The 15,172-nt window shown below is 37.7% G+C and overlaps 1 protein-coding gene across 1 annotated transcript in view; it reads left to right on the top strand.

The window, feature by feature from the left end:
- Positions 1-15,172, top strand: part of LOC123241539 (kalirin-like) — a 685,986-nt gene that overhangs the window by 482,061 nt on the left and 188,753 nt on the right. The window contains exon 12 of the mRNA XM_044669162.1: positions 14,664-14,855. Within this exon, the coding sequence (XP_044525097.1) occupies positions 14,664-14,855 (192 nt within the window). The remainder of the gene's footprint in view (positions 1-14,663; positions 14,856-15,172) is intronic.

Genomic DNA, 15,172 nt, shown 5'->3' with positions numbered 1-15,172 from the left:
GAGGGAAGGAAGAAGAGAAAGAAAGAAAGGAAGAAGAGGAAGGGAAGAAATAAATAAATGACTAAAAGATTGCCCAATAAAGAAATGGTCAGTGAATATAAGTAGTCAAGAGAAGAATTTCAAATTATTAATAATTATATAAAATAATTATCCAAATCACTAAGAATAAGAAAAGTATAGGCATAATAATGTATTATTGGTAGAGCTGGGAATTGATACAAGATTCTAGAAAGAAGTTTGAAATTATTCAAATCAAATATTTATACATTTTCTATGCCAGAAATTCCACTGTTATACGTATTCCCCATGGAACTCATTGATAAAATAAAACAAAAACAAAATACAAGTTTCATCCACACTTTTTGTGGCAGCAAAGGCTTGAATCCCAAATGAGTGTCCATCAATTAGGAATGGCTATACAGATTTGCTCCATGAATGTTTTGGGATATGGCTATGCTGTAAAAAATGAAGGACTTATGTGAACTGATACAGTATGGAAGTAAGCAGAGCCAGCAAAACAATACACACAATGCCTCCAGAAATGTAAACATTAATAATAACTGCAAAATAGTCAGAATTGAATATTGAAAAATGATAAAAGAACAGTCTTGATCCCAAAGAAGAGATATGAGAAGACATCTTCTCCATATTTCTTTGCAGAAGTCAAGGTCCATGGTTGTATAATATTATATTTAAGATCCTTTCCCTAATATATTGATCAGTATTGCTGAAAATTATTTTTTCCTCTTTCTTTTTAAAAAAATTATTTATTGTAATGAATGACTAAGTAGGAAAAGGATACAGGTAGTGGGGAATCTAAATAATAATAACAATAGCAATAATTACAACTAACATTTATATAATCCTTAATATGTACCATGAACTGTGCTAAGTGTTTTATAATTACCTTTGCATTTTGGTCCTCACAACAATTCTGGGAGGTAGGTGCTATTATTATCCCCATTTTATAGATGAGGAAACTGAGGCAAATAGAGGTTAAGTGACTTGCCCAAAGTCACAGAGGCAGTAAGTGCCTGAAGCCAGATTTGACCTTAGGTCTTCCTGAGTTCAGACCCAAAACTATGTAAAAACAAATTAATGAAATTAAAATCTGCTCAAAAAGGATCTCCAGTATGGCACAATTCACTCTCTTTCAAGGCAACCCAGACTACTTTTTAGATAACCTGATTTGTTAAGAAATGTTTCACTGAAACTTCCCACTTAGTATATCTATTTTGTTAGAGATTGCTTCTTTGATATGGGACTAAATAGATATGTCATCATGGGAGAGAAAAGTGCTCTAGACACCAGGAAGACCTGAGTTCAAGTCCCACCTCTGATACACAATGATTCTGTCTGGGCAAGTAATTTCTTCTCTCAACACTCTAGGCAACTCTTTAAGACCATGAAATGAAGAAAAGATGGCTACCTGTACTGGTAGAGGGAGTTTTCTCACCTGGGGGGTTCCCTATACCATTGAAATCACACATTGAATCCCTGTCACAGTCCCTAACAGAACTGATAACCTTTCATCTATCCAAAGAAAGTGATCACATCTCCAGGCTTCATATTCCCTGTTCCATCTTCCAATTCTAGTATGGCAGGGAACACAGGCTCTTCCCTATCCTGATCTCCTTCCTTTGAATACTCATCAGCTTATTCATGATCTTTCTAAAGTGTGATGCTTAAAACTAAACAAATTCTCCAAATACGACCCAACTTGGACAGAGTATGGCAGACTTTTTAAAAAAATTAAACTGTTCTGTTAATCTCAATTGCACGATATCATAAATTTAAAGCTGAAAGGTACCCTTGAGGTCACTGAGTTGATACTCATCATTTTTCAGATGAGAAAACACAGGCTGAAAGGGGTTAAGTAAATTGGCTAGAGTTACACAACCAGCAAGTGCCTGAAGCTGGATTTGAACCTCGTCTCCAGTGTTCTACTCACTAGTAAAAAGAGTCCCAGGATACTTAGTATTCAAACTCAATTCTTTTAAAGTGGAGTTATTATATCTGTTAAATTATATTTATTTTACTTGTATTTATTTAATTTATTTCCTATATCATTTGTTACTTACATAGTTTATTTTTCAACTGAGATAATACTATTTATCAATCTTCGTCTTCTTTTCTCCTTTTTCTAAGACCCAGACTATATGCAGCTCCCGTCTGCAACCTGAAACCAAAATTCAAAGCTCTAGAAGCCCCTTTGAAGAATAATATTTAAAAGAAAAGAGGTTGGGAGAACTAGAGTTTCAGAAAGAGAAAAAGACAAAGGCTACTTCATTTCCTGCATACATTTCTAAAATCTAAAAAATCATTCTTAAACCCATGAAGACAGACTGCATGAAAATATAATTTTGCAGAAAAAAATAAGCTTTGATTTTTTAAAAAATGAGTCTTCTTCTGTTTATAGAAAAGGTAGATTATTGCTACTCCATTTGCAAATGAGATAAGACTTGCTTTTAAGCTCAGAAAGGATCTCAACCCCCCAAAACCTGTGCCCCTCAACATCCATTCCGGTTTCCTTTGATTCTCACTGAAGATTTGTAACAGATAACCCCCAACTTTGGAATATATTATCCTCACATAGTGTTAGCCAAGCCCTTGCTTCACCATTGAATGTTAGAGTCCAAAAGGATCTTAGAGATTATCTATAGTCCAACTCCATCTTTTTACTAGTAAGGAAAGGGAGACTCAGAAAAGTCAAAATGTTTGCCAAACATCACATAGCTAGTAAACAGCCAGGTGGGATCTGAACATAGGTCTCTGGCTCCAAATTCATGATGTTTTCATTCTATTCTGTTACCCTGGGAATGATTGACCTGTTGTTGCCTTCTCTTATAGAGATGAAGACAGATATTCTTTAAAAAAGTTTTATTGATATTTTTATTTTTACATCACCTTCATTTCTGAATGGACTGTGCCCACTATTCCTTACCCAGGCAGCCTTCCCATATACTAAAAATTAAAGGAAAAAAGAGTTCATCAAAATCAACTCAAACATTAGAGAAATCCATAGCCAGTGTCCCCACTTCTTACAAAGAATGGAAGCAGGTACATTTTCTCAACTGTTAATTACTATTATTTCACAGAATTTTATTGTTGTTATTTTGCTTTTTTTCCATTTTGTTGTTGTTCTTTGCATTTATTTTATTGTGTTTACATTACAGTAATTATTTATACTGCTTTTGTGGTATTATTTTGTGGTTTATTTCACTCTCCATCAAATCATTTAAGTCTTCACAGATTTCTCCTAATTCTTTATGTTAATCATTTCTTATACTGCAGTAATATTCCATCACATTTTGCATTACAATTTATTTTTTCCATTATTGAACTGATAAGCTGGGTATGAAATCTTTTTTTAACCCTTACCTTTTATCTCAGAATCAAAACTATATATTGGTTCTAAGGCAGAAGAGGAGTAAGGCTAGGCAATGGGTGGTTAAGTGACTTGCCCAGGGTCACACAGCTAGGAAGTGTCTGAAGCCAGATTTTTGAACCTGGGTCTCTATCCACTGAGCCATCCAGCTTCCCCCACTGGGTATGATCTCTTATTCAGAAAGGAAACAGTTCATTCTTAATTCTATATTCCAGATATGGAAAATGAACATGTTTTTTATGCCTAGAGACATCTATCCTTAGCAAGGTCTCTTTTGTCCTCTGATTATAAACAGATCTGGTGGGAACTGTTGCAATGGCACAATGTCTTCTTAGCTTTATCTTCTCATTTGGTATTGATTTTGATCTTTGTTCTAATCAGTAGAATCTGATGTCACACAGAGAACTGATTCTGAAATGATTTCTGTGTCAGTAGTTGGTTAGAAATTGTTAAGCTAGAGTCAATTTTATATTTTTATGATTTGTGTGTGTGTTCCTTGTGTTCACAGACTGAACGAATGTGTTATGCTTTTCTTTGCATCTCTGACACAATAAATGTTTATTGACTGACTGGTAGTGAGACAGATGGAAATAATGAGGTCAGAAAGAGGGCAGGTTTAGAGAGAAAAATAATGAGTTTCATATTGAGGTTGGAAATATAAAAATATTTTTTGAAAATTTCATCCCATCCTCTGAAATCTATCCATAAGCACTTTTGAAAGACCCAAGAATCCCTGATTAAGAACTCCCAATACAATTGAATTAGGATGCATAGGCTCTTCTTTCAGATAGTTCATAGTTCTGTTGCTGTAATAACTCATATAGCCAAAGAATAAGCTAAACGACTTTCCTGAGTGTGAAACAAGAAAATAATTCATCCACTAATTAATCAACAAGTATTTATTAGGAAACTACTGTGGGTCAGAAACGCACCAGCCTGGCTATACATGCTTAGAGATGCAAATGAATGCTCTTGAGGCATTTTGCAAACTTTCTTCCCCCTCTGCTCAACTTGTTTATCATGTCTGTTCTAAGCAGATTCACCAGTTCAGGAAAGGTCCCTCCACTGACCAGGATACTTCTGCACAAGCAGCTGGCCCTGTCTGAGAAGCTCCAGTAAAAACTGGGGGAACTGTCAACATTTTTTTCTCATCAGTGATAAAGATGAAAAAAATGCTGAAAGAAGCCAGCTTTGGGTCTGTGCCTGAAGGGTTAGGAGCCTGCAAATACCTAAACTGATTTTAAAATACTCAATGTTAACTTTAAAGATCTAATTGATTCCCCGGATGAAGTCATTTAAAGATTTTATTAAGCCTTTACAGTGTGCGAAGCACTTGCGATACAGATATCAAAAGCAAAGAAAGTCTCTGGGCTCAAGAAGCTTCCATTCTACTAGGAGGCAACACATGGAAGGGAGTGGTGTCCAGGAAGGGACGTACTGACCTGGAAAGTTACAGGGATGGGAAGGGAAGCTATAGGAGAGTGGCCAGGCATACTCTTTCTAGAACTAGTGGTAATATTCATTTGACTGTAATTCTAGAATTCTAGAACTAGATAAGGGGTGGGGGGAAGGCTAATTTTAAGGTAGCAAGATGGCTAACAAGAAGATGGCCAAAGAGCAAGGAATAAAGTGGAGCGTGGCTGGTTCCTTCTTGGAGACCTAATCTGTTCCTTAGACCAAGAAATCAAAGTCCAAACAAGTTTCAACAGGATCCATTGCTGGCTTAATATATGCCAAGAGCCAAGCTCTTGGCCCAAGAATGCTAGAACTTCATCTGCATTAGGTTTTGTATATGACTTGCATGCTATCCATTTAATTTTTTAATCCATAGAAATCAGTCTCTGCCCCTTCTATAATTCCTGCCTTCCTATTTCTCCTTTTTATAATACTCCCCTGGCCTAAGTGATTCTCTATTCAGTGTCCCTTTGTCCCTGTTGGGTCAGCTATGTTACTTGTGAAAAGCCCAACTGGACACGCCTTCATATTCCCAATGTAACCCCCTCATTACACAGAATGATTTAGTTATAGGAAGGGGTGTCCACATATATGTGCATCCAGCCACCAGTCGCCCACATAGCCCCATTGTTACTGCCTTTTTGAATTTTTCAAGCCCTTCCCATAACTCACTTGTTCTGTACCCCCACCCCCAGAATGCAGACCCTAGGAATCAGACTCTTGTAAAAGAGAGACTTGAGAACTCAACCACTTGCCCTGAGAGGGAGAAAGAGCTACAAAGAGGCTGTGGATGTTACACTAAATGCCTGGGCATTTGACTAGAGAATAATGGAGACTCGTTTGAATGAGTTTTTAATTCACTAATGAGCTCCCTAACTGTCGATTGTCTCTCCACTCCCTGAACCCTCAAAATTAATCTCCTGTTTTTCCTCTCAGGAGAGGAGGACTGGCACATGGAGGCTGCAGGCAGACTCATGTTGACAGAGGCTTGTGCATTTTAGAGATGTGTCGTTCTGGAATGTGCTATATCTCTCCTGAGCACACACACACAAAAGCAGGGGGCCAAGGACTATAGCAGGGAAGACTCTAGTTAGATATCAGGACCAAATTACCAGAACACTTGAACAGGCTTAATCTGTGAGGTCTGTAAAGGATAGGAGATATAATCATCTGTGGAGTTTTAGTTACTCAGTTTCCAGAAGCCATTCTCTCTCTCTCTCTCTCTCTCTCTCTCTCTCTCTCTCTCTCTCTCTCTGTCTTTGTCTGTCTGTCTCTCTCTGTGTTTCTGTCTGTGTCTGTTTCTCTGACTCTCTTTCTGTCTCCATCTCTCTCTGTCTTTGTCTGTCTGTCTCTCTCTCTGTGTTTCTGTCTGTCTCTGTCTGTCTCTGTATCTCTCTCTGACTCTGTCTCTGTCTGTCTCTGTCTCTCTGTCTTTTTCTGTCTGTCTCTCTCTCTGTTCCTGTCTGTCTCTGTCTCTCTGTCTCTGTCTCTGTGTCTCTCTCTGCCTCTCTCTCTGTCTCTTTCTCTCTGTTTCTCTCTGTTTCTCTGACTCTCTCTCTGTCTCTCTCTGTCTCTGTCTCTCTGTCTTTGTCTGTCTGTCTCTCTGTTTCTGTCTGTCTCTGACTGTCTCTGTCTCTCTGTCGCTGTCTGTCTGTCTCTGTCTGTCTGTCTGTCTGTCTCTGTCTCTGTCTCTGTCTCTCTCTCTCTGTCTCTCTCTCTCTCTCTCTGTCTCTCTCTCTCTCTCTCTCTCTCTCTCACACACACACACACACACACACACACACACACACACACACACGCTAGTGGATGTGGATAGTGGGACCAGATGATTCTCGGCAGATCCTTCCAAACCCAGGCTTTATTTAGTGTTCAGAATTCTCTAAAACAGTAACCACTCAAACTTCTATTTTTTCTTAAGCTCTGGCTTTGGTCCTCTTCTATTCTCTCTCCACATCTCTTTCTTAGTTATTTATTCCAGATACGGAAAATTAACAAGTTCCTCCAGCAGCATTTATCCCCAACTAGATCCTTTTTACCCTCTAATTTTGAAACATTTAAATAGGCCTTCAACTGAATGATTTCATTCAGTGTGCTGGCTTCAATTACACTTTGATGCAGATGATGACCAAATCTGTGGCCCTCTCCCAGGGTCTTGCTTATGCTCCAGCTCAACTTACTGCTAAGCATCTCTTCCTAGGTGTCTCACTGGTACCTCAAACTCAACCCACCCCAAATACTTTCTTCATCTGTAGCAAGTGAGGAGAAGGAGGATGATTCCAGAGAGAGTCCAGACAAGTTGAAGCATGGGTGAGGTCTTTCCTAAAATGGTGATCCAAGAGGGGCTGTCACCAATGAAAAAGAAGCAAGAGGTACCAAGAAAGGATGATGAGATGTAATTTAAATATTTTGCTTGAAGTCATTCTTCAGTGCTGGAAGGGAGAACATAAGTATGTATATTCCAAAGACTAGAGCAGGGGTATGTATGGTAAGCTAGAAAGACCACAGGATTTGGAGTCCAAAGACCTGGATTCAAATGCCAACTGTGCTATTTGCATCGAATTTAACTCAGGGCAAATCATGTCTCTCTGAGCTTTGATTTTCTTGTCTGCAAAATGAAGAAGTTTTACAATGGAATCTCCCTAAGGGCCTCTCAGATCAAAATTCTATAAGTTCATATTCCATGAGGCACTGAAGAAATTACACACATTCTGGCTATTTTGAAGGAGAATCTATAGAGAGACAGCAACCTGGAAGATGCTTATTTCCCCAAGGCTTGCTGGGAGCCATCTTTATTTCAAGTCTACTTTACCACTGCAGGGCTAATGGGTATGAGCTGGGGCTAATAGCAACGTGAGGGCAGAGGTCTGATGATGAATGCTGCTCAAGAGGGAGAAGATCAAAATGCTAAGATTATCTCACAGGCTAATAATACAATTAGCACATTCCTGCTGATGGCTCAGGAGCATGTCAGGCGGTAGGTCTAGGCAGACATGTATGGAATTACGTATTTGTCCCAGATGGACAACAATGTTTGATTATCTAAGTACAGATGGCTAAGAACTGACTTTGTGAATTAATCAGAATAAACAGCAGTGCTGTATGTATGCATGTGTATATGTATATAGCTTGATATATAATTCATTATATAAAAATTTATATGTAAATATATAACTTATATATAAATTTATCTATATATAGTTTATCATATAAAATTTATCTATAAATATATAACTATAAATATATAAATGTATGTGTAAATATATAATTTATTATATAAATTCATCTGTGAATATATAATTTATGTATAAAATATATAACCATATATTTCATTATATATAAATATGAGTTATACATAGATATATGTATATATATATTTGTTATATATTTTATCTACAAATATGTCACTTTATACTTAAATATATGATTTGTTATGTACTCATATATTATGTAATAATATAATTATTATTATAATATATCTGGCTTCAGTCTCTTCCTAGCTGTGTGGCCCTGGGCAAGTCACTTAACACCAACTGCCTAGCCTTTACCATTCTTTTTCCTTTCAACCAATATTTAGTATCAATTCTAAGATGGAAAGTAAGATTTAAAAGGAAATATGAACATAACACTCCTCACACAAAAAAGAATTTCCATACACACAGCAGAAAACAAAGAGGATTCTACATGTAACACAGAATCTCCAGTTCATATATTGCTTTTTTAAAAAAAGTATACAATATGGTAAAAAAAAGTTAAATAAAAATAAACAAATAAAAAGCACACAATAGATTCTATGTGTTATTTTCAAAATTGTCCTACTTATCCATATGTCCTTCTGAATTTCCTTCCTTTCTCTTCTGCACGTTAAAAAAATATTACATTGATTCCTTTTTTTGCATCACTATTACTAGCCTGGACTTTTTCAGAGACCCTCTCTCCTCAATTAACTGAGAGAGAAAGGGGGAAAAAATAAATGCTTAATACTCTTAATCTTCTTATTCTTTCTTCCTTCCCTCAGTGATAAATTTGATTTTCTATCTACCTTTTCACCCAAGTAACAATCTGGTAATCTAATAACCTAACTCACGATAGTAGTAAGGGTTGATAATAAGGTAAATTTGGCATTTAAAAAGATGCTACATGGCTAGAAGAGTGGCTTAATTCAAATGAATTAATCTCCTATGATGGAATTTGAAATCTAGGAAGCTACTAAGAAAGATTTCAAAGGAAGGCGAACTCACTGGAATTCTTCAATTCATACCTCTAAATATTCAATGACTTTGGCTACCCAAAAGCCAGTTCTCATGGGGCATAAAAATCATCTTGAAAGAGTAATGGAAGAGTTTCTAGACTAGGTTCTTTGGAACCTTGAATCTCCAAAGGCATCTCTTGGGATCCCTGGAAATAGTAAAAACATATTTACTGTGGATTTTTTTTTCTGACTCCTAAGAGCCCCACATTAACATAGTCCTGGAACCAAGTTTCAAAGATGATTTCTTCAGCTTCAGAAAATTTGCTAATTCATGGTATCTAGATAAGTCTAAGGTTGGATGCCCTGATAAGTGGCAGCATCACGGATGTGGTGGTAGTTAGGTAGTCCAGTAGGTAGAACACAGGAAAATTTGAGTTCAAATCTGGACTTATAAACCTAGACAAGGCATGTAACCCACATATAGCCTCAGTTTTCTCATCTGTAAAATAGGAATAATAGTCCCTATTTCATCGAATTGTTCAGACAGTCAAATTAAATAACTTATACAAAGAGCTTTGCAAACCATAGTGTCGTTTAAATGCTAGCTTTTGATTATTACGTAAAGAATGCAATGACTTGGGAGTCAAGAGGTAGCACCCAGGCATTGCACTGACTATGTAACCTTGGGTCCAGTACTCTGATTCTTTGAGATTTAATTTCCCCATGTGAAATACACTTCTGCAGAGGTTCCCCAAAATAAAACCAATGTGCCGATCAGGAGAGAAAGTGAGAAGACTAAAAGCACTCTCCAGTGAGTTGAATTAAATTGTTTGAGAGGCAGCATGGGGTGAAAGCCAATGAGGTGACCCAATGGATAGTGTGCTGCTCTTGGAGTCAAGAAGACTTGAGTTCCAATCCAGCTCTAGACACTTACTAGCTGTATGACTTTGGGCAAGCCATTTAACCTCTACCCCACCTCAATTTTCTCCCATGTAAAATGGGGATAATAATAGCACCTACCTCTTTGGTTATCATGAGGATCAAATGAGAGTTAATATTTTTAAAGCTCTTTGCAAACTTTCCATCTCTTTATAAATGATAGTTTTGATAATGATGAATGATAGGAAAAAAACAGCAACTTTGGAGGCAGAAGACAGATTCAAATTCTAATTCTATAACTATATGTATGACTTTAAAAAATATAAAACCAAAACAACCTCTTACCTTCCATCTTAGATTCAATATAAGTATTGGTTCCAAGGCAGAAGAGATAAGGGGTAAGCAATTGGGGTTGTGTCTTGCCCAGGGTCACATAGCTAGGAAATGTTTGAGGCCAAATTTGAACCCAGTACCTCCCATCTCTAGGCCTGCCTCTCAATCCACTGAGTCACCCAGCTGCCTCTCTATATGGGACTTTTAACAAGCCATTTAATCTCTCTGGGCCCAATGTCTGTAACTGTGATTTCCTACATTCTTCATCTCCATGATCCTGTGACCTCTATGGCAATTCCTCATCTCCCAGTCAGTGGCTCTACAACTGAACCGAGAGAATTTGGGGCTATTTCTTCGTGGGAAGTACACTAAATTGGCTCTCTGTTATCCACATTCAAATTTCCATTTTCTCATCAGAGAAAATAAGCTTCCCTCCCACCCAGACCTCTTCATCAGCATCTACTAATCAGCCAGGACTTATTGGACATTTACTAACAGAAAGGTGCTATTCTACAACAAGGTTAGGAAATATATCTGGGCCACCTTCCCGCCCAACTGTAAGTCACCATGTGCTCAGGGAATGAAAATCCTTTTTTTAATTTTAGCCTAAGCCAATATTAGTAAAANTATATGTATATATCTTGATATATAATTCATTATATAAAAATTTATATGTAAATATATAACTTATATATAAATTTATCTATATATAGTTTATCATATAAAATTTATCTATAAATATATAACTATAAATATATAAATGTATGTGTAAATATATAATTTATTATATAAATTCATCTGTGAATATATAATTTATGTATAAAATATATAACCATATATTTCATTATATATAAATATGAGTTATACATAGATATATGTATATATATATTTGTTATATATTTTATCTACAAATATGTCACTTTATACTTAAATATATGATTTGTTATGTACTCATATATTATGTAATAATATAATTATTATTATAATATATCTGGCTTCAGTCTCTTCCTAGCTGTGTGGCCCTGGGCAAGTCACTTAACACCAACTGCCTAGCCTTTACCATTCTTTTTCCTTTCAACCAATATTTAGTATCAATTCTAAGATGGAAAGTAAGATTTAAAAGGAAATATGAACATAACACTCCTCACACAAAAAAGAATTTCCATACACACAGCAGAAAACAAAGAGGATTCTACATGTAACACAGAATCTCCAGTTCATATATTGCTTTTTTAAAAAAAGTATACAATATGGTAAAAAAAAGTTAAATAAAAATAAACAAATAAAAAGCACACAATAGATTCTATGTGTTATTTTCAAAATTGTCCTACTTATCCATATGTCCTTCTGAATTTCCTTCCTTTCTCTTCTGCACGTTAAAAAAATATTACATTGATTCCTTTTTTTGCATCACTATTACTAGCCTGGACTTTTTCAGAGACCCTCTCTCCTCAATTAACTGAGAGAGAAAGGGGGAAAAAATAAATGCTTAATACTCTTAATCTTCTTATTCTTTCTTCCTTCCCTCAGTGATAAATTTGATTTTCTATCTACCTTTTCACCCAAGTAACAATCTGGTAATCTAATAACCTAACTCACGATAGTAGTAAGGGTTGATAATAAGGTAAATTTGGCATTTAAAAAGATGCTACATGGCTAGAAGAGTGGCTTAATTCAAATGAATTAATCTCCTATGATGGAATTTGAAATCTAGGAAGCTACTAAGAAAGATTTCAAAGGAAGGCGAACTCACTGGAATTCTTCAATTCATACCTCTAAATATTCAATGACTTTGGCTACCCAAAAGCCAGTTCTCATGGGGCATAAAAATCATCTTGAAAGAGTAATGGAAGAGTTTCTAGACTAGGTTCTTTGGAACCTTGAATCTCCAAAGGCATCTCTTGGGATCCCTGGAAATAGTAAAAACATATTTACTGTGGATTTTTTTTTCTGACTCCTAAGAGCCCCACATTAACATAGTCCTGGAACCAAGTTTCAAAGATGATTTCTTCAGCTTCAGAAAATTTGCTAATTCATGGTATCTAGATAAGTCTAAGGTTGGATGCCCTGATAAGTGGCAGCATCACGGATGTGGTGGTAGTTAGGTAGTCCAGTAGGTAGAACACAGGAAAATTTGAGTTCAAATCTGGACTTATAAACCTAGACAAGGCATGTAACCCACATATAGCCTCAGTTTTCTCATCTGTAAAATAGGAATAATAGTCCCTATTTCATCGAATTGTTCAGACAGTCAAATTAAATAACTTATACAAAGAGCTTTGCAAACCATAGTGTCGTTTAAATGCTAGCTTTTGATTATTACGTAAAGAATGCAATGACTTGGGAGTCAAGAGGTAGCACCCAGGCATTGCACTGACTATGTAACCTTGGGTCCAGTACTCTGATTCTTTGAGATTTAATTTCCCCATGTGAAATACACTTCTGCAGAGGTTCCCCAAAATAAAACCAATGTGCCGATCAGGAGAGAAAGTGAGAAGACTAAAAGCACTCTCCAGTGAGTTGAATTAAATTGTTTGAGAGGCAGCATGGGGTGAAAGCCAATGAGGTGACCCAATGGATAGTGTGCTGCTCTTGGAGTCAAGAAGACTTGAGTTCCAATCCAGCTCTAGACACTTACTAGCTGTATGACTTTGGGCAAGCCATTTAACCTCTACCCCACCTCAATTTTCTCCCATGTAAAATGGGGATAATAATAGCACCTACCTCTTTGGTTATCATGAGGATCAAATGAGAGTTAATATTTTTAAAGCTCTTTGCAAACTTTCCATCTCTTTATAAATGATAGTTTTGATAATGATGAATGATAGGAAAAAAACAGCAACTTTGGAGGCAGAAGACAGATTCAAATTCTAATTCTATAACTATATGTATGACTTTAAAAAATATAAAACCAAAACAACCTCTTACCTTCCATCTTAGATTCAATATAAGTATTGGTTCCAAGGCAGAAGAGATAAGGGGTAAGCAATTGGGGTTGTGTCTTGCCCAGGGTCACATAGCTAGGAAATGTTTGAGGCCAAATTTGAACCCAGTACCTCCCATCTCTAGGCCTGCCTCTCAATCCACTGAGTCACCCAGCTGCCTCTCTATATGGGACTTTTAACAAGCCATTTAATCTCTCTGGGCCCAATGTCTGTAACTGTGATTTCCTACATTCTTCATCTCCATGATCCTGTGACCTCTATGGCAATTCCTCATCTCCCAGTCAGTGGCTCTACAACTGAACCGAGAGAATTTGGGGCTATTTCTTCGTGGGAAGTACACTAAATTGGCTCTCTGTTATCCACATTCAAATTTCCATTTTCTCATCAGAGAAAATAAGCTTCCCTCCCACCCAGACCTCTTCATCAGCATCTACTAATCAGCCAGGACTTATTGGACATTTACTAACAGAAAGGTGCTATTCTACAACAAGGTTAGGAAATATATCTGGGCCACCTTCCCGCCCAACTGTAAGTCACCATGTGCTCAGGGAATGAAAATCCTTTTTTTAATTTTAGCCTAAGCCAATATTAGTAAAAAAACAGGGAGACCCCCTGGGGAAAAGTCACATAATGATTTCAGAAGACCAATATAAATGACTTTCACATTACCTAGTGTTCTCAATAGCCTAACTTTCCTACCCCTGTGACAGAAAGTTGAGATTTCTTGTATTTGTCACCGCTCTAGAGAATGGGTGTTGTGTGGATAAACTAGAGGGTGGAGACGGGGTGGGAGAGAGGCAAAAATCACCGGCTGCTCCTTCTGAGTTTCTGCAGACAATCAGACCCCATTTCATCCTCTCCTCACACAGGCTCTGGATGCTTTTCTCAGTCAACACTGTTGACCCCTATCCTACCCTTCCAGAAACAGCTTAATTCCAAAAGAGATAAGAGGCAGACATTGCAAGAAACTTAAAAAGAAAGAAGAAAGAAATTTGCCAGTGACTGTGCTCCTGGGTTTCCCACAGAGGAACTCAGGCAGTTGTTTTGGAGAAGGCATTTCTAACCCTAGAGATCCAACCTGAAATGTGATAGCTAGCAGCGATGAGACTTCTTCCGAATGGGGGAGGCGAATGGATCAAGGGTATCTTGGTTCTCGCCTGTCCATTTGTTTCTTTCGAGGGATGCTCTGTCTCAGAGATATCCCAGGGATGGGAAAAATAGCAAGTGCACATTTGTGTTCATTAGCTAGGCAAGCTGCTTAGCTGACTGAGAGACGGTGTGTGGGAGCTCTGAGGTGGGTAGGTGCCTCTTCTTTTGCCAGTTTTGGGGTACAGCCAGTGCTTTCCCCACCTTTCTTGTCTAAAGCTCTGGGAAGCTCTGCATTTCGGGTGTTGGGGTAGGAGGCGAGCTGGAGAGACAAGCTTCAGTCCAGGGGTCTTGATGGTGACTCTGCCCCACTTCTATTTGTCTGCAGAATACATATACCAATGCGGACAAGCTCTTAGAGGCAGCTGAGCAGTTGGCGCAGACTGGAGAATGTGACCCAGAGGAGATCTATAAGGCAGCTCGACACCTGGAAGTCCGAATCCAAGACTTCGTGCGCCGGGTGGAGCAGCGGAAGCTTCTCTTGGACATGTCTGTCTCCTTTCACACGCACACCAAAGAGGTAAGAAGGGGAAATGGGCAAGGAGAATGCAAATGTCCTAACCCATGCAGAAGAGCAAGCTGATTGCACCGAGTGTCCATGGGAGCCATAGAAAGTCTGTGGGTGTTCTCTAGCTATTTCAGGGGCTAGTCTCTCGCAATATCTCTCTTTCTAATATGACATATAGATCACTTTTGGAGCTATGCTTCTGCTCATGGTGTCTCTCAATGAGCCTTCTCTTTCAACCCTAGTGAGATTGGTGGGGGAGACAGAGAGAGAGAGAGAGACAGAGAGACAGAGAGACAGAGAGACAGAGAGAGACAGAGAGAGAGAGTCAG

The sequence above is a fragment of the Gracilinanus agilis genome, chromosome 3 (genome assembly GCF_016433145.1).
Source record: "Gracilinanus agilis isolate LMUSP501 chromosome 3, AgileGrace, whole genome shotgun sequence".
Taxonomy (NCBI): Eukaryota; Metazoa; Chordata; class Mammalia; order Didelphimorphia; family Didelphidae; genus Gracilinanus; species Gracilinanus agilis.
The sequence above is the reverse complement of the archived record's forward strand: the minus strand, read 5'-3'. Positions and strand labels throughout refer to the sequence as shown.